The sequence below is a fragment of the Pholcus phalangioides genome, unplaced genomic scaffold (assembly GCF_987345545.1).
Source record: "Pholcus phalangioides strain wild (caught in Gottingen) unplaced genomic scaffold, Ppha-v1.0 ptg000017l_1, whole genome shotgun sequence".
NCBI classification, from domain to species: Eukaryota; Metazoa; Arthropoda; class Arachnida; order Araneae; family Pholcidae; genus Pholcus; species Pholcus phalangioides.
Genome location: NW_028301610.1, coordinates 27,141,891 through 27,169,338, shown reverse-complemented (window position 1 = coordinate 27,169,338; position 27,448 = coordinate 27,141,891). Strand labels below are relative to the sequence as shown.

Here is a 27,448-nt window from a genome sequence, read left to right as displayed (position 1 = left end):
CTGTTCTAGTGACGTTAACGGTACGCGACATTGTAGGTGAATCTCACCGTCACCAAGCACATATCGCATTGAACAATATTTAGACCAGTCAATCCCAAGGGCCCGGGGGGCAATCCGAGAATGAGTTCTATAAAGGCTTGGAACTTTTCAGAACTCCCACCATTTTATTATATCAGTTCAAATTTATACTTTTAAACAATTTCTTGATAACTTTTTTCAGTGTTTTCTTTGAGAGGTTTTACCGGAGGTTCTTAACGTTGTGTTCCGCGCAAAGTTTTTACTAGTAAGATAAAGTTAACGGATTCCCCGTGCCAATTAAATGAAGAAAAATGAAATCCACAGACCCCACCTTTACAAAATAATAATCTCTGTATTGCAATGTGAAAACAGTGAGCTGATTATCTCAAAAAACTCACGGACTACCCTGAAGTCTCTTAGAGAACCCGTGGTTAAGGACCACTGCTTTTGACAATTTGACAAAGTAAATTACCTTTTGGACTCCTCAACGTGAATTGGAGTTTAGTTTTTGAATAACAAGAATCACAAGTAACGGGGGACATAAATAGGACTGGGGGGCAAATGTTGTGGAACTATGAAGTTTCGTTGGGGTTAGAGGGGGAGTACCCTCCTAACAAGGGCTAGTTAATCTAGTCCCCACCCCACACCCCCTCTCATGCAAAGATGGAATTAAGGACCCGTTTTTGGCCTAATTTCGAAATGGGCAAGTAGAACATTTGCCTTTTTGAGAGATCCTGATTGGAACAAAATATACTATATTTGCTGAACTTTGAGTTGAATCTATTCGCGTAGCATGTTGACGACTGCTACCTCTCCCAGTGCCAACACAGTTCAAAGTCGGACGCTGACTCGAGTCCCGGTTTATCGAGACGCTGGTGTGCTAACCACTCGGCTCTCACAAGGAAAGGGTCCCAAGGCATCGTCCTCAAAAAATTATGAAAAAATTAAAATGCATTCATCTCACCCAGAAACCCATACTAACAAAAAAAAAATTAGCAGCGAAGTGCAATTATTGAAGCCACAAAAAAATATTAAAAATTACAGCAGTTGGCTACTCATCACCTCTCGCGATTCTTGGTGATTTATCTGTGAAAAATTTGAACTCCCTTCACACACATTTTATAAAAAAGAAAATATAATGTATAGCGCTCTCTCCTTTTGTATGTGTGTGTGTTTTCTTCCTTCACTTTCTGTTCTCTTTCTTTTTATGTGCTCTGTACCTGATCATCTGTTGTTTGAATGACGTCAGTCTAGGGTTGCGAGATTTTAAATTCATTCTTGGTCTCTATAGGCGATCAAAATAGTAATATTTAAAAAACAAAATTGAGTGACCCATAGTAATTCCGCCGGACTTTTTTACATTTCTAAGCATTCATAATTAAATCTTTCGTAATTCAGATTTTTTTTTAATGCTTAAAACCACGTGATAATTCAGTACGTCCATGTAAGTTCGGCACGCAATCAGCCACGACGCAGATTTCGAGAACCATTGATCGATAATTTTTATTTAAGGAACGAGTTCGTGTTTGACTCCTGATAAAAATAAACTCACTCAATGGATTAAAAAAAACCCAAGTAATATTTTTGTTTTATTAGCAGACACAAGCAAAAATATTCAGAAGGCACTACGAACAACATAGTCTGCATAATAACACGAACAACAACAATGAGGCGAAATGAAACGTTAACACACAGCACAACTATCTCATATATATATATATATATATATAATACAATATATATCTCAAACAATTTAAAGGGGAAAGGAAAAAGCAATACAGGGTATGGTCAAAACAAAAATCCGACGTCTATTACAAAATAAACCATAAAACAAAGGTAAAAAAATACGAAATCATATAATTTCAGTATTATTCTGTACAAGCACACAATTAACTTCAAAATTACAGCACTTGAATATTACCATAAATCATTTTACCGCATCATCCACGACATTTTCTGTGTTTATTCATCATAAATCCGAGCTTAACCACATAGTATTCAGTATTTTAGGAACAGAGAGTTATCTATATTATATATACACACATATATACTGCATTATGTTCTCATTGCCTCCATATTTGCACCAAATTGAGCTTCAAATCTTACATTTGCATATCAGTTATGTATTTGAATACTACATTCTTAAATCGAAGTGGGCTGTTTTAGGTTACATTTGATTTTTTATATAAAAGAAGCTACATGATCCAAATATCCTAAAAGCACTAATTATGGCGGAATCCTCAGGTTCGCGCAACATGTCTCATGTGGGGTATTTACAATATATACACACTTCAGCTGTGTGTTTTTTAATCGTTACTAATCCGTACTTTGAAAACATATTAGTTACTAAATATAATTTACCATGTGTGTGTGTGCTCAGAAATGTCTACGTGCTTCAGTATTTACAAAATTGCACATCTAAGAGCATACATAAAGCTCCTAAGAATCGGTTCATGAATAGTACTAGTTAAGTGGCATCATTGCATCTGATACTTTTTTCTCATTGGCTCTAAAAGCTTTTACAAGACATTTTCAGAAAGCAACGGCACCACGAACTTGAACTCGACTAAAATCTAGACCATTGTCTTTCTTCTACTTCAACATCCTCAGGTTAGTCGCTGCCAACATGAAAACAACTACCACTAAACAAAACATCACATATTCAAGCTTCGTCAGCAATTCGATGCGTTTGCGCTATTGCCACGAGCAGCAGAACGTTCTCGAGAAGGTATATGCTGTACCTTCGGTATCACATCGAAACGCCAAATAACAGCACTCACAAAAAGCCACAATGACAACATTCCAAACAGGAAACAACAAATTGATTTGAATTTTAGAATAGATGATTTATCAGTTGCGTGAAGAATTTTGAAATCACTTAGCTTTTGCGTTCTGACAATATAATTGCGCATAGGTCGGATGATTTCAGTACAGAATGGATTATTAGATAGCGTTGACTTGACCATCATCAAACAGCTCTTCAGGAGGGCATGCTGACACAAGGCATGATAGCGTTATGCCTGGTTTTACGGACGCTTTCATCGTTTAGACATGGAATGGTGGAATTGGATAAAGCTACAGTGCGATCAAAATCGATTTGGACGTACCCTTCTGGAGTACGAGCTGGAGTGTTTGGGACTGAGCAGCCGTTTAAGGTGGGAGGAGGGTGATGAGTCGTGTTGTTATTGTCCAAGTCCAAAACTGCGTAATTAACTTGGGTCTTGACTTCATGTTTAGGAGCTTCAAAGCTGCTGGCTGATTTCGGAGAGCCAAGGTTGGCGTAAACGTGGGCTTTACGGCTTTTCAAAGATGCTGTGGTACTTGTTGGAGATGTAACTGTACTGCATCTGGAAAGGCAGTCAGTTGGGGTGGACCCACCGGACATGCATCTGCTGCAAGCGCCGCTTGTACCGCCCATTTGTTCTGGTTTGACGTTAACATAGCAGTGTTGGTGCTCCTTCTGTCTTTTAACGGACTGTTCTTGCTTGAGTAGATCATCGAGTTTTGCGTAGTTGGTGTTAACGTCAACGCAGTGCATGCAACTTACCGTGCAGCATCCCGAGCAACATTGCGCATTTGGCGAGTTCACTACGTGACTGTTCACGTATACGCTCTGAGACTGGCTTTGGCATTTTGTGGAACAGCACCGACGAGAAGGATTGGTTGCAATGACTGATGCGTTCATATACTGATGCAACGTGCAGACGTTACCAGAGAAGCTAGGTGATACCTGCTCAACAACTTCTCGGTTAACGTATTGATGACTGCTACTGCTGGTTCGGCTACATGCACCGAAGCTGCAGCACGTGGGCAGAGAGCTCGACGTTCCGTTTGCTGACCATTCCACAGTCATTCCTTCGCTACCCATGGAATGAATGCATACAGAATTTGCACCGGGTGAAGTTGCCGAGCCATTAACACCAGAATTCCTTGTCCCAGTGGAATTATGTGGGCAAGGATGGTGATGATGACTCGCAGTAATAGGCTCTAAATAACCTGCAGAATCTACTGCAGGTGTCTGTCTAGGAGTGCTGTTGGCCACGTTACCGACTGCTACATTGCTGTTGGAACCAAACGGGACTGGTGTAACAGCCTGAGCGGATACACTAGCCTGCTCATCGATGGAAGCGATGGAAATGTTCCCAACTCCACCAGCTCCACCAGAATTCTGTAAGCTTTCTTGGAGAACGTTAAAAAGAGCTTCTGCTCGCCTACATTTGAATGCGTAAACTCCCGGTCCTGTGGGGCAACGCCGGCCGCACTCAAAGGAGAAAAGCTCCGCATCGAACCCATATCGGCGGAGACTCTTCAGGGGCCATCTCACTGTGAGATCACCTTTCTGGTACAGGACAAGTTCCGATTCTGTGACTTCAATTTTTCCTGGTTTGACATGCCGTCCTTCGCCGTCTACGTTCCACACCTGGAAAATTGAAAAAATTTGGTCACATATTATTGATCGGTATTTCATCGGCATTTGAGTCACACTGAACTCGATACTCCATAAAACAATATCTTTATAACAACAGAAATACAGGGTGTTCTAAAATAGACTGTTTAAAATGGAATAGCAAGCAATAAAACAACGTTGAGAGAGTTATTCTGGCAGGAGGATAATGTGACACAGTCAGAAATTTTTGTTAGTACATTTCTTTGTGTCATTAGACTATGTATTTGATAGACGGCGCTGCAGTGACGTGGCACCGTATGCATGGCAAAGGTATGAGTTGGTCATTGTATTCGTCGGACCTCAAGTCTGTGCGATTTTTTCCTTTGAGGGTAGAGGCGTCAACATGAAGGAAGCATTGACGAAGGCTGAGAGTCGATAGTCACCCCATATATACAGAACTCATTCACAGAAGCAGGAGAGGGTGAATTTTTTTTTTTTTTTTTTTTGTTGCAGGGCGCTTGAAAGATACGGAACTGGAGGAAATCTTCAGTGATGATGGACACTTCGAGAACATTGTGATTTCTAAAAATTTTTCAATGATTAACAGCTTGTTTTCGCTGTTAAAAAGAGGTAGCGAGGTCAAAAATGTCACCAGAATCGTTGATGCTAAGTTCTCGACGTGCTTCAGAATTGTGTGGACGATCAAATGGAAACAGCAAGTACCGAATAATTTTCATACATTTCCCGTCAAACTTTTTTCGTGCGCACGTGCTTAACCAAACCGAAAAATGATTTATATTTTGAGTTTTAAGCTTCACGCACCGCGTGTGAGAAAATGTATTTGAGTAGTCTGAATTAAGAATCACATATATGTTTCTGTGTAAAAATTGGCAAGTTTTATTTGTTTGTTTATTTTTTTGTGTACCGTAAATATTTCCATACTGGAAGCGTACCGAATGTTTTTATGCTGGGTTTTTGTGTGTCAATAATTACGTTTCTTGTGCAAAATAAAATAAAACCAACAAATATTTACGCAAATAAAGCTATTCGAGCGGGAGGGATTTTCCACTTCCACCCTCCAGCCTACGCTAATAATACAAATTTAAACGGTAGGACGGCTTTGATAAACTTGATAATTTTCTCAATTTTTTACTCATAAATTTAGTAGGAAAGTATTGATCTTTTGAGAAGTCATCGCACTCAAGTGCCGCGGGAAAAGATGTAGGAAGGAAAGCGACCAAAATATATATGAGTGGATTATTTCCGTAGTTATATATTTAGAAATAGCGATATTCACGCAACACTATTTCTAAACTGTTGTCTAAGTAATGGTTTTTATAGTTATGGAAATTTTTTAAGCATTCTTTAATTAAAAACCAAGCTGATTACGAGTTTCTATATTTGATACTCTCTGCTATATTAAACGCCCCCACTATGTGAGCTATGTTCATAGCTCGCAGCTATATTTTCATCTCGCTTCTCTTCCCTCTAATTCGTCGCTTTGCAAGCAGGGTTTGAAAGAGTTGAAACGGCCGAGCAAGTATCACTAATTCCACCCGAAGATTTTCCCCCCTTTTTAGCATTAATTTTTTTTTTTTATACAGGGTGTCCCGTAAGTGCTAATGCGGCCTTTATCTCATCAACCGTTTGTCGTAGAGGTACGATTCTAATTTTAAAAATGCTCAACAGGCGTTCAAAAATTACTCTCTATCAGTTATGAGAGTGAAAAAATACAGTGTATCACAAAATAAAGAATATACATTTTTATACGATCCCTCCTGTCCTCTAACTTCCAATTAGACAGTTGTTGCCCTGTATTTCCTGAGGCCAACAGAAAATTTATATTCATTATTATATTTGCATTAACCAATACAGAGATATTTGAATTCAAAAATTGGAGGAAAGTTATGAAAATACAGCAAAAACTAACGGGCACACACACACAACGCTCCTTTCCCTCATTCATGCTGTCCTATCCCAACTTTTCTCCGATTTTTGAATTCAAATATCTCAGCGAATATTGCACTTTGATATTCGCACACAAGTCTGATAAATATGGAAAAATGTATAACCTTTCTTCTCTTCATTAAACCAATTACAGTCGAATCCCGTTATAACGAACTTTAAAAGACCGGAGAAATCACTTCGTTACAGTGAAATTTCGTTATAAAGGAATTCCAGGTGTTTGCATTTTTCCTATGTAAACTTATCTGGGGGATTAGAAAACTGCTTCGTTAAAACGAGATTTTCGCTATAACGGTATTTGTTAAAACGGGATTCCACTGTAATTATTTTTAACCGTACATGATACGTGCACCACACATATTTTGCAATAAAAATTAAATCAAAATAAGTGTGAAGATAAAAACATTCATAACAACATTATCAGTCTTGTAATGTTGGCTTTCATCAAGCAACAAAATCAACATTACCATTCGAATTTGCCACACATACTGGACCGTAGTTATGTTCAGTTAGTTAAGTAATTAATTATTTACAACATGACCTTGGGATTAAACATAATCTTAGTTGAATATAATGAATTCCCGTTTTATGACCAGAAATTAATAAATTTGAGTTTTTGAAAAAAAGTTAGTTTTCCTGATTTTACTGTCCGCTAACGGAGAGTGAAATACATTAAAGCCCTATTCCAAGGGACTGGGGATCTAAAAAGCATCCGTTAACGTGAGGTGTCCATTAACGGAGAGTGTCCGTTAGGAGAGGTTCTCCACTGTACTGGAGTAATTTTTAATGTAAAAACTATAAAAAAAAGTATACTGCAGTCAAAATTTCCCTATCTCAGTCTTTTGCGAAGTTCAAACATGATTGCGGGGCAAACATGATTCAGCCGCACGGGGCAAACATTATATTGCCGCCCCCACAACTTTAGAATGCGATAATTTTATAACGGTGTTCTTTGTTCCCACCTAAAATTGCCACTCCCAAAAATGTTATCTTACTTAAAATGCGGTAAATTCAATGTGCACACCGAAACTCGATGCTGTGCTTGTGCTGGAGTCAGTCCAGGAACCCCCACCGTCGCCATAGGGGTGGTCGGCTGAAGTTGGTTTACTGTGGTTCCCAACTTCGAGGCGCGAATGCGAGAGCCGACCTCCCCGTTAAAAAGTCTCGCCACAGAGAGCAACAGGCCTACACAACGATACGATTATTCAATCATTGCACTTCACTCGTAGTTAGGAAAATTGATGGCAGGTGGAAGCACTACCCGCAACAATCATTACACAGAAACAAACTTCACGTCAGGTTCGCTACACCTGCACACACATTCCAACATGTACCAATTCGTTAGAAATTCCGTAGAGGAATATGGACGAGGGTTGCTCAGCTTTTAGGAGGGTGCAGGCCACTTCATTGATTTGAAAACGTGTCGGGCCTTTTTAAGTGATCTGTAAATCCACCGCGAATCATTAAAGTGATCTATTAATGTACCGCGCGCCACTTAAGTCACGTGGAAATGTGCCGTGGGCCGCTTAAGCGATCTGGAACTGCAACGCAGGACGCTCAAGTGCTCTGGAACTGCAACGCGGGACGCTTGAGCACTTTGAAACCGCACCGACGGCCGCTTAAGTGCTCTGGAAGTCTGGAACTGTGCCAAACATCACTTAAGTAATCTGTAAGTATATCGTGGGTCTTTTTTAAATGATCTGGAAATTTGTCGTGGGTCGCTTAAGTGCTCTGAAACTGTGCAGCTGATCACTCAAGCGATCTGTAAATATGCCACGGCTTCCTTAAGCGATCTAGAAATGTTCCGCGGGTCACTTAAGTGATCGGTAAATACAGGGCCCGTTTCTCATAAGTTCAGGTCCTGGAAAAATTATGAATTTTAAGGGCGGCTTTTATATTATATATATATATATATGCGAGTATCCTTCGAGCAGAGCCGTACACAAGGGGAGGGGGCATGTAGGCTGGACGTAAAATACAAAAGGAAGTCAATATTTGGTTCCCTGAAAATTTGTGGTCCCTGGGCACGTGCCCCGTTTGCCCATGTGAGAAACATCCTTATGTAAATATACCACGGCTCTCTTAAGTGACCTGTAAATGTGTCTCTTAGTTCATTTTTACAAAATTAGATTTGTGTCGCGGGCCACAACAGATGACTCCCGAGGGGCGCGGGTTGAGCATATATGTTTTATATGCAGCAACATATATGTTTAGCCATATAGATGTGGGGCATCAATCACTATGCGGTATTTGTGAGCCAATCAGGAAGATTTTTATGGGCATCTTTTTATCAGCCACCTCGTTGGGCATTTTGCCTGTTGTGGCGTTGTATTTGTATTTGTATTTGTATTCTACGCCAAAATAAGAAGAACGAAATAGGATGCTGTGTTTCAAAATGTGGCAAACTTGCTAGGTATTCTGATTGACGTTTACGGCAAACAGTGCAGAGGCCTTCTATCTCTAGGAGGTGCTGGTCGAAGGCTCAGTCAAGTACATGACCAACGGAAAATGAATAAGGAAAAATGAAACGCTAATCACTCGCGGCCCGGTTTGAATGAGGTCAGGGCCCGGGTTGAGAAACACCGGTCTACGGTAAACCATTTGGTAAACTGCAAGGTATCAAAAAAATTTCTTACCGTTTTTCTCGACCGTCAGAAACAAAATAGTATTGCAGCAAATGTCACATACCGTAAGTCTTTAAATTAATCCCTATCGGCATCTGGTACTCTTTACTGACGTACCTCTAGCTATACAATGCACTGGTGGTGAAAATCAGGTACTTCGGACGAAAACAACTTTGAGGCTGCATGAATTGCAAAGAATTTTTAATGACGCTAGTTGTCTAGGCAAGAAATGGAAGAGGTGAGATAATTTGTTGAAGAGGTTCCAGGAAGTACTGAGGACGAGGATGCCATTTCAGGGCAAGGGGGGTCAAACTCAATTGGACCTAGGGACATTTGCTGCTAAATGATCTCTTAAGTGGGCCGGCAATTATTAGAAATTAAATTTAAAAATTTGTTGATTAATAACGAAATCTGTTGATTAATAATAAAAACATGTGAAGTATAGTAACTAAAATTTGCAAAATAAGTAATTGAAATTTGTAAATTAGTGATTCAAATTTGTAAATTAGTAATTGGAATTGATTAATTAGTAATTGGAATTGATTAATTAGTAATTGGAATTGATTAATTAGTAATTAAGCATTCAATAATTAGTAATTAAGCATTCAGTAATTAGTAATTAAGCATTCAGTAATTAGTAATTAAGCATTCAGTAATTAGTAATTAAGCATTCAATAATTAGTAATTAAACATAATGACTTGATGACTTGGTGAGGCTGCGGACAATCATACCTTGAAGTCATAAAGCAGACAGCCCTGAGCGAGCTACTTCGACCGCTGCTCGAGCTTCGACTGGCACAATTAGGGTGCAAATATATATATATATATATATATATCTCATATTTGGTCAAGATCAATATCTCCACTCTCACCCCCGAGTGATTATATGACACGTGTCGCGCTTATTTCCATGTCAACGATCACTTCTTCCATGCTACATGTTGATAACGGCGAGAACACTTTTGATTGCCTTGTAAGGATGGTATATAACGGACCATCAACATTATCTCCCCGGCCATCAGTGGTCAGTGGAACACCAGTTGGTGACCGCTGATCTATAATATCAGTGCGGTAAGATATTATATACATCCTGTTAATATCTCTTATCATCTCAAATTTATTAATCGGAAAAAAGAAATTGATTAACATCCACCATCGTACCTCATTTCTAAGTCCAACAAGACAAACGGACCCCGCAAAACATCCTAGACCATTTTCAACAGATGTATACCGTTATTTAACTGAAATAATTAAATGAAAAACTTACCTGAAATATCCTAGGATTGGGGCTCCCGAATTCTACTTTAGAATACACACAGCCCATGTTTTTCAGTTTCGTTCAGAGGCATCGTACCATCTAAAACAAAACAAAATGTTAATATAAAATTCAAAAATACATCCAACAAACATTATTTCTGTCTCTGCTTGAACGAAAATAGAACATATCAACCGTATATCATCGGATAAAATTATAGTGGGATCAAAAAATACCAAAATCGACTAAACTTTTAACTAGGGTAGTTGAAAGATGACACCGACCATCTAGGATCGGATAACAACTATATTACGAATTTTTTTCCAATTTTCGATCCACCACCATCTCCTCGTTACCCAATCTCGGTTACGTTAATCGATTTTGTTCCAACGAATCGAATAAAGCGCCACTGAAGAAGTTTTAGAAATTAAAATTAGATTTTGTCTAGACTGGGATTACTTTAGAGTTCATGGATAACTGATTTAAAAAACACATAAATTTTTTTATTTATTTAGTATATTTATATATAAATTTATTTTTAGTATATTTATATATAAATTTATTTTTAGTATATTTATATATAAATTTATTTTTAGTATATTTATATATAAATTTATTTTTAGTATATTTATATTCAATATATACAGTCTTGCTCAAAATATCTAAGATGATATAACGCATTGAAGTTTGTTTCGGGTAATCGTATAACGGCATGAAATTATTAATTTATTAAATTTTGATAGAGCGGAGTTTCATTTCGTAGAATACCTGCCTCGATACCATCTTAGTTCAAGGATAATCTATTTTAATGCAATATAAAATAGGGAACATCTATAGTTGGTTCTTTGTTCTTGAAAAAGTGTTGCTGTAAGGAATACTTTCCAGAGTAAAAGTTCGTTCCAATGGCGATTTTTTTACGATCTAATTCGCTCATTTAGTCCCTGTTTACGAATCAGCAAAGGAACAAGTAGTCAACGAGAAGACATTGCGATTAATCGCAATAAAAACGAATTGCCGTGGGAAAAATTACTGAAATAAATTTAAACTTTTTTAACCCTTTAAGCGACGCAACAGAAATCACTAAACCCCCCTTCAAAATGCTATACCTTTTCTAATGAGGTAGGCTGTCCTCCGATTTTCAGCAGGTGCAAACTAAGGGATATAGGAAAAAGTGTTTCATTTCGAGAAATCCACTTCACAAAATATCTGGGCTTGTCAATGCTAAAATAAGCGGCTTTTACGGAGGCGACATATCTCGTCAATGACGCCTAAAGGGTTAACGAAACCTCCCTACAAAATATCTGAGCTATACAACCTAAATACAGTACAACAATGGAATTAGTACAAGAAAAAGGCACCAAACCATACTCAGTATCAATGAAATCAAAGGTGAACGCATTTTTAGTTCGTTTCATACAAGTTTCTGACACGTGATTATGAGTTGAACGTTCTTGACCGATCGATCGATCGATCTATCGATCACTTGAAAGATGTCGTTGCTATTATTTATGTATTTTTATCATTTTTATCATCCTCCTTTACATTTTTTTATTTGCTTATTATCCGAAATTGAATATCTTACGGCCGTAAGATCAGAGCTCAAGACCACACACGATTATGTACGCTGAATCAATCGTTGTTAATCTTAATTCGACGATTATGTCGAATAAACTGAGCCAATTAGTCTGCTGATAATGTTTCTTTAACGTCTTTGCTTATCATTAAAGATTAAGGATTGGGAAGGATAAAAGGAAGCTGTGAGATTGGATTAACAAAAGATCTCTTTGTTGAGAGAGAGAGAGAAGTTGCGTATATTTTTTGTTCTATTTTAAATACAAAATGTATTATCGGCAAATATCTCTTGCTTAATAACACTTTAGAGATAAAGTTATCTTCCGAATGCTTAAACAAATAACTATCGACTTAGTTGCCTGTTTAGCAAACATTAGGATTCATTTGATCCTTTTAAATTGGGAATTTATGTACGGGTCCTATTTTTTAATACAGCAAAAAAGATATTCAGTTTGATATGGTCCAAGAGGGGTATTGTGTCCAGTACTATAAGAAAAGGAAAATAGATTACAATACATTTCATAGCTAATGCATCATGGTTGATGACCAATCAACAAATGGACTTACCTTTAACGCCTCTAATCTCACAGAACCGATTGATAGTTTACACATCCAAGTGGAGGACACAAATAAGTTAGGGATACATATCCTCACAGAACCAGTTGATAGAATTTACACGTGCACAAGACCAGGAGGTAAATAATTTGAGACATAAATATCCTCACAGAACCAAGTGGTAGAGTTTACACCTCCAAGTCGAAAAGAGGCCTTGTTCTTTCTTCAATTTTTTTTTTTTCAGTCACCTTGTTGGACAATCTTCGTGTTGTGGCTTCAACTTTGTATTGATAAATAATTTGGGATACGAATATCCTCACAAAACCAATTGGTAGAGTTTACACATCATAGTGAAGGAGGTAAATAAGTTTGGGATACAAAGTTCGGACGGTGAAGTATGTATTTCTCTCCAAGTTTATAGAATAAACGTTTTCTTCCCTTGAGCTCTCGGAGGTTAAAAGTTCACAAGCTGATGGTTACAAAACACCACGGTCAAAGGTTGACTGCTGGGGAAATAAACGGCATTAAACATTGAGGGGGCAACGAGGGTGGTTCGCCAACAACAACGGTGATACGTCTACCACCTGCATCGGAGTGTGTTATATGCGGCTTCAGATGGGAGAGAACTTAGAGAATCAACACAAGTAGAAGGGACTTGATACGGTCGAGGAAATGCCCCGAACAATAGAGGGGATCATGCGAAAAACATAAATAATTTACGGCCTAACTTTTCTACCACGTTCTACACGCTCTCATCCATTAATAAGAACTTTAATTAATCTTATAAAATATTCTGAACTACAAATGTGGAAAACCTGCACCCATCTCCAGTTTTATATCTTGATACTCTCCCTCGCAATCCCAACGATTGCCTTACTTCCGAAGATAGACTAACAGGTGAAATGCGTGAAAATGTCACAAAATAACAAAAAAAAACTCTCGAAGTTTCTTTACAATATATCAACGCCCCCTAGAATAATGGTATAACAACAACAATAATAATAATAATAATAATAATGATGATAAAAGAAAAATCATCCAACTTCCTGCCGCATCGATCGGCTTGAGACTGGAGTCGTCCTCAACCAAGCTTGAAATAGGGAAACGCCCTATAATTGGGGGGAGAGAGAAAACACCTCTCTTCTGTATACTAGATGCCGCAACCACTAGTCCCGACCACTCCTAAAACCTCAACTATACAATACGCGACAGAAATACATTCTCCCGTGTTTTTCTGCCATTTCCTTTGCTTTTCATTCATCTTAATCTGCTTTTTTCCCGTCTCTTTGCTACTCCGTGGAACATGACTTTTATTCAGCACTAATAATCATCACTGATGAAGCATGGTCTCTTATAGAGACATTCGAGTATTATGTCAGCGGAATTTTAGGCATTTTGGCCCATCTTCCTACAGTCAGGTTCTAATTACACTTCGTAAACAGGATGACCACCATTGAACACCTTCTAGCAAATTCAAAATTACACTCTTGTATTTTCTTATTTATAGTAATGCCGTGATCGCACATCCATATATGATCTAATATGGTCATGAAGTAATATCATAAACATCAGGCAAGCCAAATTTTGACCAAGTACAGTCATTATGTATAAAATCTGTTGAACGCAATTTTTCCGGGAACGTTGTGAGAGCTATGAATAACGTATCCCGATCATTTTATTTAATGAGTTCAAGACGAAAGCTAACGTTCTGGTATTTTAGATTCATATTTGATATCCGCTACCGACAGCTGACTACATGGCTATACACCTATGGTCAATTTCAGCCAACAATTGAAAAAACTTTACGGTCACCATTTAACCCTCTCAACAGCATTGACGAGATTTCTCGCTTTCTCAAATGCCCTTCTTAAAAGCCCAGATACTTTGTAAAGCTGATTTTTCAATGGAACACATTTCCTCATTCTCCCTTACTTTATACCGGAAGAAAGTATGAAAAAACCTTCTTCATAAAAAAATATGACATTTTAAAGAGGGTTTAGTGATTTCTGCTATGTCTGTTAAAGGTTTAAGGCAGTGCGGTTTATCATGCCACAAATTCCACCATGATCAAAGAATGGTTAGCAACAGAATCATTTCTAATGAACTGAAAAGCCATAAGTCCATTTTTTAATAAATTTACTCTTTTTTGCCATTTCCCACTTCAATACTTTTACGTGTTTTATGCCAAAAGGGTATCATTTTTTAGTGTGTGATGAAATACAGTCAGATCTCGATACGTCGAATGTGCAGTGGCCGACAAAAATCTTCGAATTATCGTTATTTTGATTTATCAGAAATTTCGATTTCAGAATGGGAAAAAAGATTTATTAAAATACAGTGCTGTTTATGCGAATATCGTATTAGTAAAACATGTCAAACTACTGGAGATGAATAAATTCGAAAATACAAGTTATTCTAATTTAATCATATTTAATTATTGAATGAGAATATTTAGAAATAGATTTTAGACTCACATACTGTATTATGGACGCATACATTATACTCGTGTAAATGAAAGGAAATATAAATAAAATGTATACCACATTATAAATTCTATTGCTAAAATGTTGAATTCTATTATTCTATTGCTAAAATGTTGAATTCTATTGCTAAAATGTTGAATTCTATTGCTAAAATGTTGAATTCTATTGCTAAAATGTTGAATTCTATTGCTAAAATGTTGAATTCTATGTTAAAATTGCTAAAAACGGAAAAAATTCTGGGACTGACCAAAAACATCGACTTGAACCGATATTTGAGTTATCGAAGTTTGACTTATCGCGAAATGACTGTACATCCAAAGCAAAAGGTTTCACAATTTATGCAGAAAAGGCTACAGTCTTGGACAGCTCTGTTTCCCTGTTTTCTAAAACCTATTTTTCATGACTCAGTTTTTGAAGCAATTCAGTTGAAGATGAACACCACCGTTGACGCTCAGAGTATGCACTGTAGAGACACTGGAATGCTTCATCAAGAACCACGGTAGAATGTGTGGGCAAATGCATTGAAATATAGGGACATCATTTCCAACACTCTTTAGGCGCGGTCTCTGTTTTTCATTTTGAAATTTGATTAACACATCAAGACAAATACAGAACACAAATACACAAACACATATTATATTCCAATATTAACCCAAGGGATCATACGATCCGTCTAGGGTTCATTAGTATGAAGAGTTCATTAGGATCAAAATTAATGATTCCTTTTTTTTTTTTCTGATGGGTACACTGTATTTGCAATCACGGGACAAAGCAAGCGTACTCCAAAATTGCTTTTCAACGTGGCAATGGCAATGTAGCATAGAAACCTCTGGTAACCAGACAAGAAAAAGAATGCTGAGCCATGCTTGTACAAAATCTATGAAAATGAATCATTCACTCTTTTGCGAGAAGTTACATCTAAAATGATGCCACTTCTATTTCCATACATCACACGTTGAAGCAAAAAAATAAATGCAGCAAAACCGCAAATGACAGACACACCTGTTGAGTTTCTTTTTTCCTTTCTATGGTCTACGGTCTTTCGTTCTCGAATCACTGACCTTGACATTCCATCTGGAACGCACATTTGACAGTCATTTCCTCGACTTGGAAAGCCATCTCTTTTCATATAAGAAATGAATAGATGGCAAAAGAATCAGCTTGTCTGTCTTATTTCCATGAACAGGTTAACCTCCTTCCATTATAATCACGTACATCGCCGCTGTTGTGGTCGAGTGGTCATAGCGACGGACTCGCGTCGCGAGGTCCCGGGTTCGTACCCCACCATCGCCATAGCGGTAGTCGGCTGAAGTTGGTTTTCTGTGGTTCCCAACTTCAAGGCGCGAATGCGAGCCGATCTCCCCTTTAAAAAGTCTCGCCACAGAGAACAACAGACGTACAAATAGGCAATTCAATCATAACACATCACTCACTTCACTTCTGAGATATAGATGGCAGCACTGACAAATCAAACACACGGCTACATACGCACTCAGACTGTTAGGTGCACAGTTACACTTCCGGCGCAACTCACGAACACGCAATAATTACGCCCATTAAGTAACATTCTTATACAGTGTTTCTCAGCCGTTTTTGCCCATCGCTCCCTTTCTTTCGCATAAAATTTCCCTCTTGTGGCCCCCTGTCTTTAAATCAGGGCCCCTTTACACTCAGGAACGAGAGACCCTTTCTACTTATTCAATTGATTTCTGAGTGTTATTGAATTGATTTCTTAGTGCTGTTCAATTGAATTCTTTCAATTGATTCTGACCGTATACAAAAATTTGTGAATAAGGTCCAGACCCTTGTGCGAGAATGCCGTCCACGTCGTCCAGAGGCTTACCTAAAAATGGGACAAAGGGGGACTCTCGTGCCCAGAGGCTTACCTAAAAATGGGACAAAGGGGGACTCTCGTGCCCAGAGGCGTACGCAGGGCCCGGACCCCGAGCCGACCAAATATTAGGGAAAAATAATAATATTTCGGTGGAAAAAAAATTAAAATATATCGGAAGAAAATACCCTTTATATGCTATATTAACCAATTTCTGTTAATTTAAATGCTTTTTGAAGGGAAAATTTTGACTGAAAATTTCTCGGAAAAAACCACTTTTGTGCTCCCTAAAAAGGTCGATCCTGCTTACGCTCCTGCTCGTGACTCCATCAAAAGCGAGATCAAAATTTTCGAAAAATTATAAATATTAAAATATCTTGAAAAATGTCGTTTTAGCCAATTTCTTACTATTTTAACCCTTTATATCCTGAGGGTACTTTAAAGTACCAGGTTACATAATTTGTTTTAAACCAACTAATTGTTTCAAAAACATTGTTTTTTGTCTTTAATTAGAACTAAAATGACCTACAAAATAATTTACATGATAACTATTTATTATTATTATTACAATTTATACTTATATTTTAATTTATTATAATTTTCTTCTCGTTCTACTTTCCAAAATGTCGGATATAAAGGGTTAAATACAACTTTATTAAGTTGAGTGACTCAAAATATCTCCGAAAAAGATTCTGTGTACCCTTCGTTTTTTTCATAATGCACCAGTGCCCCCCCCCCTAACAAATGTACGTCCAGTATAGTCCAGTACGGCCCTGGGTAAGATACTCGATACTAGATACTCGATCAGACATGAAAAGCGTGCATTTTGGCTCTTTGTGAAACGTTGAACGAGGGGTTAAAAGAGTGAATTCAGCACTCTCGCATCCAATACCCGGGGGCACCAGAACTTCTTACGACACCGTAGTTGCTGCCCTGGGTAGTTCTACTGGATTTTGAAAGTAATCACATGTTTTCCCGCCATATTTTAATTCTGTCTTTTTTCACAAAAAGTAGAAATTCTTCAGAATGAGTGCTGAAAATCATGATATCCAAAAAAAATATTTCATCAATTATTTCACTTAAGAAAATTGAATTTTTGCGCTTTAATAAATTGAACGCAGAGAAATTTTTGTTTTTTCAAGTTATAGGTAAGGGAGGCATATAAAAAATAAAATTTATATTTCCTTTGAAAAATAAATGGCATATCAAAAGTCATGTTATTCGAATAGTTTTTCTGAGATTAAGTTTTTATGAACAACGGTTAAAAGTTGACTGTGTATAAGTATTTTTGTTTCACCCTGTATATAAATATAATTCTCAAATCATTCAGACACACCAAAAAAAAAAATCCACGTCTGTGTTCAGCCATGTCGAATATAAAACTAATTACAATTTCCTCGAGGTGTTTTCAGTAAGATAAATAAGAATATAACTAATTAATAGTGATAATTATTCATTCCTCTCTTAATTAAAAGGCAAAAATACACGGTGCAACCATTAGATAACATTAACAATGAACAAATAAATAACACTCTTCAACAAACACAGACACAGTTTGCCTAGACATAAACCTAGACGTTCCACTGGGAAGAGTTCGAGGAAAAGGAACAAATCTCGTTAAAATTCGAGCTGATAGCCTCGTTCTCCGATGAAGATGGTAATAATAATGATAATAATATACAAGAAACTAGAATAAGATCTTATTTCTCAAGCTTAATTCCGTCCAACGGACTACAGAACATGCTCATTTCTGAAGATTAATCCTCCCTTAACCTTGAAATAAAAATAAAAAAACCGCTATTTTTTTTTCCCTAGTAGAACCGCACTGAGCGAGACCCGGTCACTCGTTAAATAATAAAGGCTCACCAACTTTAATGAGAAGGCAGCAAGCCAGAAAGCGTAAAGATATGCCCAGGGACCAGTGGGGGATGCCTCTTGTGCCTTTGAGTTATATATTTTTTTTCCAACTCTTATAGTCACGCTAGGACAGCAATGAAAGAACAGGAAGCCAAGTTTCTCTGGGTTCCATTCTTCTTTGTCTGTTTCTGAGTGTGATATTCAACCATAAACTACAATCATAGTTTTGTAAGAAAATAAAAATGAACATGAACATGAGAGAGAGAGAGAGAGAAACTGTCGCTCTCTCTCTTGAAGGATTGTAATGTCATGCGAATCACGTAAAATCGCATGTCGTACTCTTATTTCTAATAAACGATGGCGAAAACTGCCCTTTTTTTCCTCTCTCGTTTTCGTGTTTATTATTATCCACGTAAGTTTTGTTTCAGCGTGACTGAACCGCGGTTATTTCTTCACCGCAGTGTTTCTCATCATTTTTGCCCTTGTGGAACCCTTGAAATGATATCCATGTTCTCTTGGGAACCTCCGACTAGTTCTAGAATTAGCTTCCACGGCTATTCGTTATCATGTCTTGAGTAACCCAGATTGGGAAACTCATGTCTCCGTCTGATTTGCCCTCGTGTGCATAAAATGACCGTGGTGTGGAAAAATGTAATCTCAGATGGAGGATCAGACTTTATTCAGACTAAATACCTGCTGTCTTTATTTGAAGAAGATATAATTTGATTACACTCAAAAGAAACAAATCTTTATATCTTTTTGTATATATTTATGCTTTAGTTTTTTTTTTTCTCTCAAATTTATTAGAGACGCTGTTTTTGTTTATAAAGCAACTTGAGTGCATTGTTGTATGTTCATCACAATCAAACTGTTGTGACCAGATTTATTCGTCTAAACAGAAACAAAAATCTCTTATTTATATTCTAATAGTGGCATCTTAAGTGGATGCTGCTCTGGGGGATGAATGTTTCTTTCTATACAATGACAAGAAAGTTTGTATTCAATGTAGTACTAAACAAAACTGTATTTACTGAACAACTAAATGAACAGCTCTCCTCAAAACTTGCTGCATAATACCTTGTAAAGTGCAAACTGTCTTGTCATAAGAAACAAAACTATCCATGTTTTCCCATGGGAACAGCCGTTGTTTGTTGTGAATAAAAAAATTGTTTAGTTTCAGTTTAAGCAGGACCATCATTTCAACTTTTTTCAGGGGTGGGGGGGGGGTGAAGAACATATACTCAATGTAGTGTATATGTAATATATATATATATATATATATATATATACGGTTTTTGGTGTATTTTCTAAAGCCAGGGGGCTGCCCTTCCCCCGAACCCATCCCCCAAATGACGGGCCTGAGTTTAAGAAATCTTAAACCAAATTTGACATTTGTTATTTACCATAGGACAACTGTGATGAAATTCTTGGACAAGAACAAAACCCTTATTTTATTCAATACAACTGTTCCCATGGAAAACATAAATATTTTTAGTTCTTATGATAAGGAAGTTTACATTCCACGCGGTGTAAATCAACAAGTGTTAAGTGGAGCCGTTTTAATGAGGTTTAAAGCTTTAAACAGATGCATTCTAACACGCGTGAACGACCAGACTTTATTCTGACTAAAAACTTGTTTTTATTTGTTGAAAAAATAATTTGATTATACCCTAAAAAAGAAAAAAAAACCTTTTTTTATTTACTTTTAGCCGTAGTTTTTGTTTGTAAAAAAATTTGATTGTATTGTTGTATGTTCGTCTCAAAACAGCTAATGTGACGAGATTTCTCCCTCTAAACAGAATAAATATCTTATTTATAATTCGGATAATAGCACCCTTAAGTGGTAGCTGTTCCCATGAATAAATACCAGTGTGTTTTCAACAATAACAAAAAAGAAGTTTATATCCAATAATACTAACCAGATAGTTTTTGATAATAGTTGTAATACTAACCATAACTGTTTGTTAAGCAAGTAAATAAACACCTCTGCTTAAAACTTGCTATATAATACCATATAAACTGTCTTGCTATGGGAATAGCTGTTTGTTGTGAATAAAAAAATTGTTTTGTTCCAGTCCAAGAAATCTCAGGCGTAACTTGTCAGTTGTTGTTTACCATTGGGCAATTGTGGCGAAATTCTTGGACAGAAACAAAACCTTTGTTCTATACACAGCTCTTTTTCTATGGAAAACATAAATATTTTTAGTTCTTATGACAAGAAACTTTTACAACAATGTGGTGTGAATCCACAAGTGTTAATTAAGGCTCTTTTAGCGAGGTTTAATGCTTTAAACAGCAACATTTTTTTTTTCTTCATCCACTCCTAAAGGCATGGCAGTTGCTTTAGAACGCCAGGATTTCCTAACTTTTGACTTTCGTATCACTTTTGGGAATTGTAAATATCTCGTGCGTCCCTGCCGATCTCAAGGGAAATTTGATAACATCATATATTGCCTCTGACGAACTGCTTTGGGATAATTATGTAGCCTTATTGCTACATATTCAATGTTATCCGTTTCGCAAATTACCCTGTGACACTCGTCACCGATGTGATGATGCAAAAATTTTGTGGAATCAGTGACTTTGTTAATAAATTGTTTCTGACGACAGGTTCGCAATTCAAAATTTTTGGTGCAGAGACTTCTCAATTTTTATGAAGAACTTTCTTTGTCTAAACAGAGAGAGAAACACATTTTTCTATATCTCTCCAAATCAGCAGCTACCATAAAGAGTAATTTAGTTATCCCGAAAATAAAACAGTATACATATTTAAATTTTTTTTTTGTTCACCGATTTTGGAAAGATATTTATGAAGTGGTGAAAGAAAGAGAGAGAAGAGAGGCCTCCATTTTTTGATAATCTTTGTTTTTTCTTGTCACGAACTACTATTTAACGATTACTTTTTTCTTTTATGTAGACACAGAAGATTGAATTACCATCAGAAACCAATAAAATGAAATTTCTACCATTCTGTATATTTTAAGAGCTTGTGAAGAGATATATATAATAGCTATTACATAAACCATTTATTTTCTCCTTACGGCTAACGTGGAAGAAATGGTGGAAAAAGAAAGTAAGAAGGGGGGGGGGAGGAAAAAAAAACTGTGCAACAACCGCTGCTGACGAATACTTGAAACGATTACGCTGTCGTGGCAATTAGGGTTATTTCATTGTGAGTTACGTTATAACGAGTGGCACGAACACAACAATGCTGCAACAGGGAAGTGAAAAGAATTATATATATATATATATATATCTACAGTATAAAAAACGACTGAACACAGTCAAACCAACCGCACACATACACTCAAACAATGTCAGTGCCAGTATGTCCCTGATATTGAATTCTCGCGTCTTCTCTTTTCTGCAAGGTTCTTCTTCTAAGAGGAGGTTTTTTTATATTTAGCCTTTGTTTTGGTGCGCGCACACACGCAGTTTTTATATTGGACAAAAATGTGAATCCTCAATCCTTCAAAGAGATGGATATCTTAATCTCATCAATTCCTATTGTTTTATTTGAAATTTGTGACTCGATATGCACTTGCATGTACAAGTGGAATTTTCTGAGAATTTTTTTTTTTTTTTTTTGCACAGTAGTGATCTTCAGAACAACAACAACCAGCTGTTTGCTGTCAGAATGCAGAGGCAGCAGCTTTGGCCCAAAGGATAATTGAAGACTCGAGACCCTCAAAAAATTGTCTCCCCCCCCCCCAGAGAAAGAGCAAAAGCAAGAGATTCTTCCTTACCTTTTGATGGGCCCCAATTTTTTTTTTTTTTTTTTTTTTTTTTTAATCTACGCGATGGTACATCTTTCTTTGAACTGACTTGGCACGTATGGTGCAATACAAACAATTAAGTATACGGAATCTCCATACAAACCTTGTTCGTTCGTAAATGAATATTCTCCATTGTTTGAGATGAGAATACTTCTTACCTTTTCGATCTTAGTCCACTTGGAAACAAAACAGCGAAAGTCAATTACTATCATCGAGTGTTTTTGTCTCGCACTTGAAAAAAAAGGTGTTTGATCATCTTCCAAAATTGAACATATGGTGGAAAAAAGCAATAATGAAGAAAAAAAAGCTATATATATATATATATCGTTTTTTTCGAGAATAGCTATTTGCTGCATATGCAATGGCGTCTCATCGTTTGCCTCACAGCAGTTTGGATAGATTAACTATTATCAGTTTTTGAATCGAGAGGGGAAAACTCCCCACAAATTGCTGATTTCTTTAGAGACGCTGAGTTTGGAGATCACAGAAATAGGTGTCGACAGATTTATCTCGTATACATACATAGATAAAAATATTCGACCAGTGTGTCTACACACAATACAGACCAATCTTACAGTGAGTGAATGCAGCGACCTTTGGTACCAGCAAGAGCTTACTTAGCTAGTAAGAGTTCATTAAGAAATGGAATTTTCAATTCGGCAAAAACTATCATCTATCCGTACTAATCAATATACTTCATCAAGAAGAAAAGACAATCTTATCTATTGGATGAATTTCACGCATCTCGGACGCACAAAAACGAATGGTGGATACGATGCACCAGTAAAGATGAAATAAAAATGGCAAAGAAGGTTGAAATTAGTTAATGTTATAAAGTAGCCTTGGTGCTAAAGGAACGTCTCCCAATTTGCGGTATTTTTGCATGCATCTAGTCAGTATATACTCCTATACTCATTTTAGAAATTGAGACGGAAATGCTTTCTAACAAAACCTCATCCAGTTGCAAAACCAGAAAACTTGACCCTCTATTTGGTAGTGTTGCTCTCATAAACAAATGAGTTTCATATATTTTTCAAATAAAGCCATTTTATAGTTTGAGCTCGTTTCGGCAATGATGCTTCTAAGCAACTCCTAAACATTCGATATTTACTTTCGAGCTGATCATGAAGTTCCTACAATTTCTAGCAGAATGGCTCCAAGGAACATACATACGTCTCCTATTTCTTGCAAGCCAAGCAAGAACGGTTTTCGACCTTTGCATTTTAAAGGGAAATACCATGCGTGGAGGAGAAATATTGCTTTGCATTCTTCAACAATGGTAGAAGAAGTTGGTAAACAATAAATGAGAGACATTTTTATGCTATTCAAATCTATGTAAATAATATAAATATAGCGTGTTCCCTCACAAGTGCAACATCCCATAATGTTTTAAATATAGACAATAATTTTTTTTGTCACGTAATAGCATTCAAAGTACCTCATTTGCGCTTAGTAGAACCACTGAAAAATTTTCTCCTCTGGATATTTTAATGCTTGCCAATTAAAAGGTTAAATTCTTAAGAAAAACATGTCAATGTCACTATCGCAGACATGGCCTGTATCCAAATAAGTGGTCAGTCATTTTCATTCTATAAATGTATTAGTTTTACGAGTTTACGATACATTATTAGGTATCTTTTGAATTTTAAAATTCCTAAATGTATTATCGTTAATAGTACATTGCCCATGTTGAAAAGTTCAGTTAAGGTAGTGCTCTCAAACCTTTTCCACCTGCGGTGCTCTTGGTTTTGTCATCATTTTTCCTCGGCTCATTAGAATGCATAATTTCAGAACACTGAACGGACACACCTCATTGCACTAACTCTTCATGACAACCCATGCAGCCGCGTTGCACACTTTGAGAATCACCGAGTTAAGGGATTAATTTGAAGTTAATTATGTGCTCACTGAAGCCCATCAAGAGTGATCGATGCTTTGGTCTAAATTTTTACTCGAAAACTAAATTAAATAGATGACCTCATCAAATTGGCATTATATTATTAGCAGGATGCAGATCTGAGTTTGAAAACGTTGGAATTGTCATAAAGGTGATCTTTTTTGGTGATAACAGTGATCGTGACTCGAAAAAAACATTGTTTTGAACTGACTTCAAACTATTTGATTCCTGAAAGCTTAAATAACAGTACAAGAATTTTTAATGCGTCATTGAAAACGATTCCGATATAACATTCGATCAGTGCCGACATTAATCCCGACACCACCACCCCCCCCCCCCGCCCCGAAAAAAATAAAAAATAAATAGAACGAGCACCAAAACAACAAGGAAGCGCAACAATAAACATCAACAACCAAAACAAAAAAAAAAAACCAACAGCAATGACCCTTTTATTACGTCACATACGTCCCTCCCGACGGACGCGGCGTAGATCAACAAAAGAAATCATCGTCCCCGGTCATCACAATTTGCAAATGATCGAATATTACAACGATGATGATAATAACCGACAGCAAAAAAAAAAAAAAGAGAGAGAGAGAGAGAGAGAAAGAATGCAACGATGACTAAAAGTGCCTAGACTCGTAAATTAATAAGGATGGAAACAAAAACAAATAAATAACGCCGTCGACGACGAACGACGACGACGACGTCGTCGGGAGCACAAAAAAAACAAGCACATACGACACAACACGGGGTAATTTTTTTATTTATTTTTATCTATTTATTTTGCTTTTGGCCCTTTTTTTTCCCCTTTCAAAAACGCCGTCGAGAAGGTCATGGGGTTGGCAAAAGATTCCACAACCGAATCCTCTCTCTCTTTATCGGTTCCGAGTAGTACACCGTCGAAAAAATCGATTGCATTCGGAACGGCAAGAGGGAAGGGGGTGAAAATATCGAGGCTTCACACAGGCTAAGCTAAACAATGTAACGGTATCGTGTAATTTAAATACATTGCTTCCCCCCCCCCCCCGAGTTAGAGCAAGAGCATCTCACTTACCTGGACATGGAGATATCGACGATTTCGGTGTGGGAGAAATATACTCGCTGCGGACGAAAGAAGAGGAATGGATCAAAGGAAACGACCGACTTCCCGCCTGATGATGATGAGGATCACTGAGAGAGACGACAACTGTATACTCTCTCTCTATCTCTCGCTCTCCTGCACCGTTTATAGCCGTATGTTACAGAGATGCGATGATGTCCGACCGTTCCCTCTGGAGAACGAAAGCTTAGTAGTGGAAGATGGAAATGGATCCTCTCTCGAGTCTGGCGATGTTTAGAATGGCGCATGGAAGAGACGTCGTCTAAAAACAGCCAAGTTTTAAGCCAAGATATATTTCATTATTTTTTTATTTTTTTTTTCTACAAACAGTTTTCGCTCAACTTTTGTTATTAGTTTCCCTTCCCATCGCGAACTGAAGAAAAAAAAAAACAAACTTGATGCTTATAAGTTAAGAACGAATTAGAGACGAGGAAATAAATTCTCATCAACTTCGCTGATGGAATCGAACACTTTTCCGATCTTATTCCGTTAATCGCCTTCGATTCCCCCATCGGCGGAGGATGTAAGAAATTTTATCATAAGAAAATAGTTCGGATTTGAACGTCGTGCAAAAAAAAAAGGGAACTTCTAGAAAGAATTCTGTGATATATTGGGAAGACTTAGATCGGTCGGATACGCAATGTAGTAGAACCTCTCGATAACGGACACGTGTGGGACCCCCCCAACAATTTCGTTCGCTTACGGGGAGTGTCCGCTAACGAGGAGGTACGACATACAGCGGAACGTCGTCCATACAACTTTCACATTTATACGACGTTTGGCTTCGGTCGCAATTGATTCCTATTTAATGTTAAAATGTATGTTACTGTGTGTGTGTGTGTGTGTACAAAATCACCGATGGTTAAGCATAATCACCAATCGTCTCGATAAAGAAAGTTTGACTAAATTTCACTACATTTATCAGTTTTACTGGCGATTATGCATAAATAAAGTTCGAAAGTCTAATAAATAGGGACAAAAATTACAACCTTTCTTCTGTTCATTAAACCAATTAATTATTTCTATCTGTACACGATACGCGCACTACTATATTTTTCAATAAAAATTCAATTAAAATAAGTGTGAAGAAGATGAAAACATTCGTAAAACAAAATCATCAGTCCTGTAATGTTGGCTTTCTTCAGACATATCAGCAAACAAAACCAACATCACCATTCGGATTCATCATCCCAGACCATAATTATGTTCAGTAAATTAAATAATTAATTGACCATTTGTCATATTCACCAATACGAGCTTGGGATTAAACATATGATCTTAGTTGAATATGATAACCAAAAAATTAAGAAGAGTGGAAAAAAAATTAGTTTTCCTGATTTTTACTGCGCGCTAACTGGAAGTGAAATACATAAGCCCTATTCCACGGGACCGGGGATCAGAAAAGTGTCCGTTAACGGAGAGTGTCCGTTATGGGAGGTTCCACTGGATCAGGAAATAGAAAACTCGTCCGACTCCACAAAAATATCGTTTTGGATCCTAGGTTGATGGGCGGCTCGTAATAAAGGCCTGAAGGCACGCGCCCCACAAAAGTATTTCTAGGCATCAAACTGATGGCCTAAGTTATCTGAATGTTAATTGAATGTTTCAAATCTGATATATATATCCCGTGGATTTTATTACACTGTTCAGTTGAAGAAAATATATCCTGAAGCGAAATAAGGTTTCGATTTGCAGGAGAATTGTTTAGAACTTGTTGCAAGAGATTCAAGTGAACGACAAGTTCAGTTCATATTTTCGGCTCACGAGAAGTAGAGTCCTGATCTATAAAATAGCTCTATACGTAGGGATGTAGCAGTGGAGGGGGGGGGGGGAAATCCCAAACCATGGGCGGAGATACGTGGGGGGGGGGCAATGTTCCCCCAGCGTCAAAGGTGGAGTCGACTGATCTAATGTATATGCGAATTGACATCATCACCATCTTGCCCCCTCCAGTAATAATGGCCATGTCCCCCCCCCCCAGACTTCCAAGTCTATCTCCGCCTATGCCCCAAATAGTTTGTTATGTCTTCTCGGCACACTAGAAACCCGCCCCGGTGATGGTAACTATAAAATAATAATAATTATTATAGTGACAAATTTCCCATATCCTTGGGGAAAATTGATCC

General features: G+C 37.3%; 1 protein-coding gene across 2 annotated transcripts; it reads right to left on the bottom strand.

Moving 5' to 3' along the window:
* Positions 1–1,594: 1,594 nt before the first annotated feature.
* Positions 1,595–25,546, bottom strand: LOC149072702 (uncharacterized). 2 transcript variants are annotated; one of them, XM_089246573.1, is made up of 3 exons: positions 25,278–25,546; positions 10,262–10,351; positions 1,595–4,438 (listed from the first exon to the last, which is right to left on the bottom strand). In XM_089246573.1, the coding sequence occupies exons 2-3, from the start codon at positions 10,316–10,318 to the stop codon at positions 2,999–3,001; spliced, it is 1,497 nt and encodes a 498-aa protein (XP_089102699.1). In that variant the 5' UTR covers positions 10,319–10,351; positions 25,278–25,546; the 3' UTR covers positions 1,595–2,998. The 2 variants fall into 2 exon arrangements, with proteins under 2 accessions (XP_089102699.1, XP_089102700.1); XM_089246574.1 differs by lacking the exon at positions 25,278–25,546 and adding an exon at positions 12,389–13,102.
* Between the last annotated feature and the right edge of the window lie 1,902 nt (positions 25,547–27,448).

What these genes read in the sequence shown, in the direction of transcription:
- LOC149072702 (XM_089246573.1), bottom strand. Translation starts at nt 10,318, where the DNA reads ATGGGCTGTGTGTATTCTAAAGTAGAATTCGGGAGCCCCAATCCTAGG. An exon ending in CCAATCCTAGGATATTTCAG is followed by an intron (nt 4,439 to 10,261) that starts GTAAGTTTTTCA and finishes TCAATTTTCCAG; the next exon opens with GTGTGGAACGTAGACGGCGA.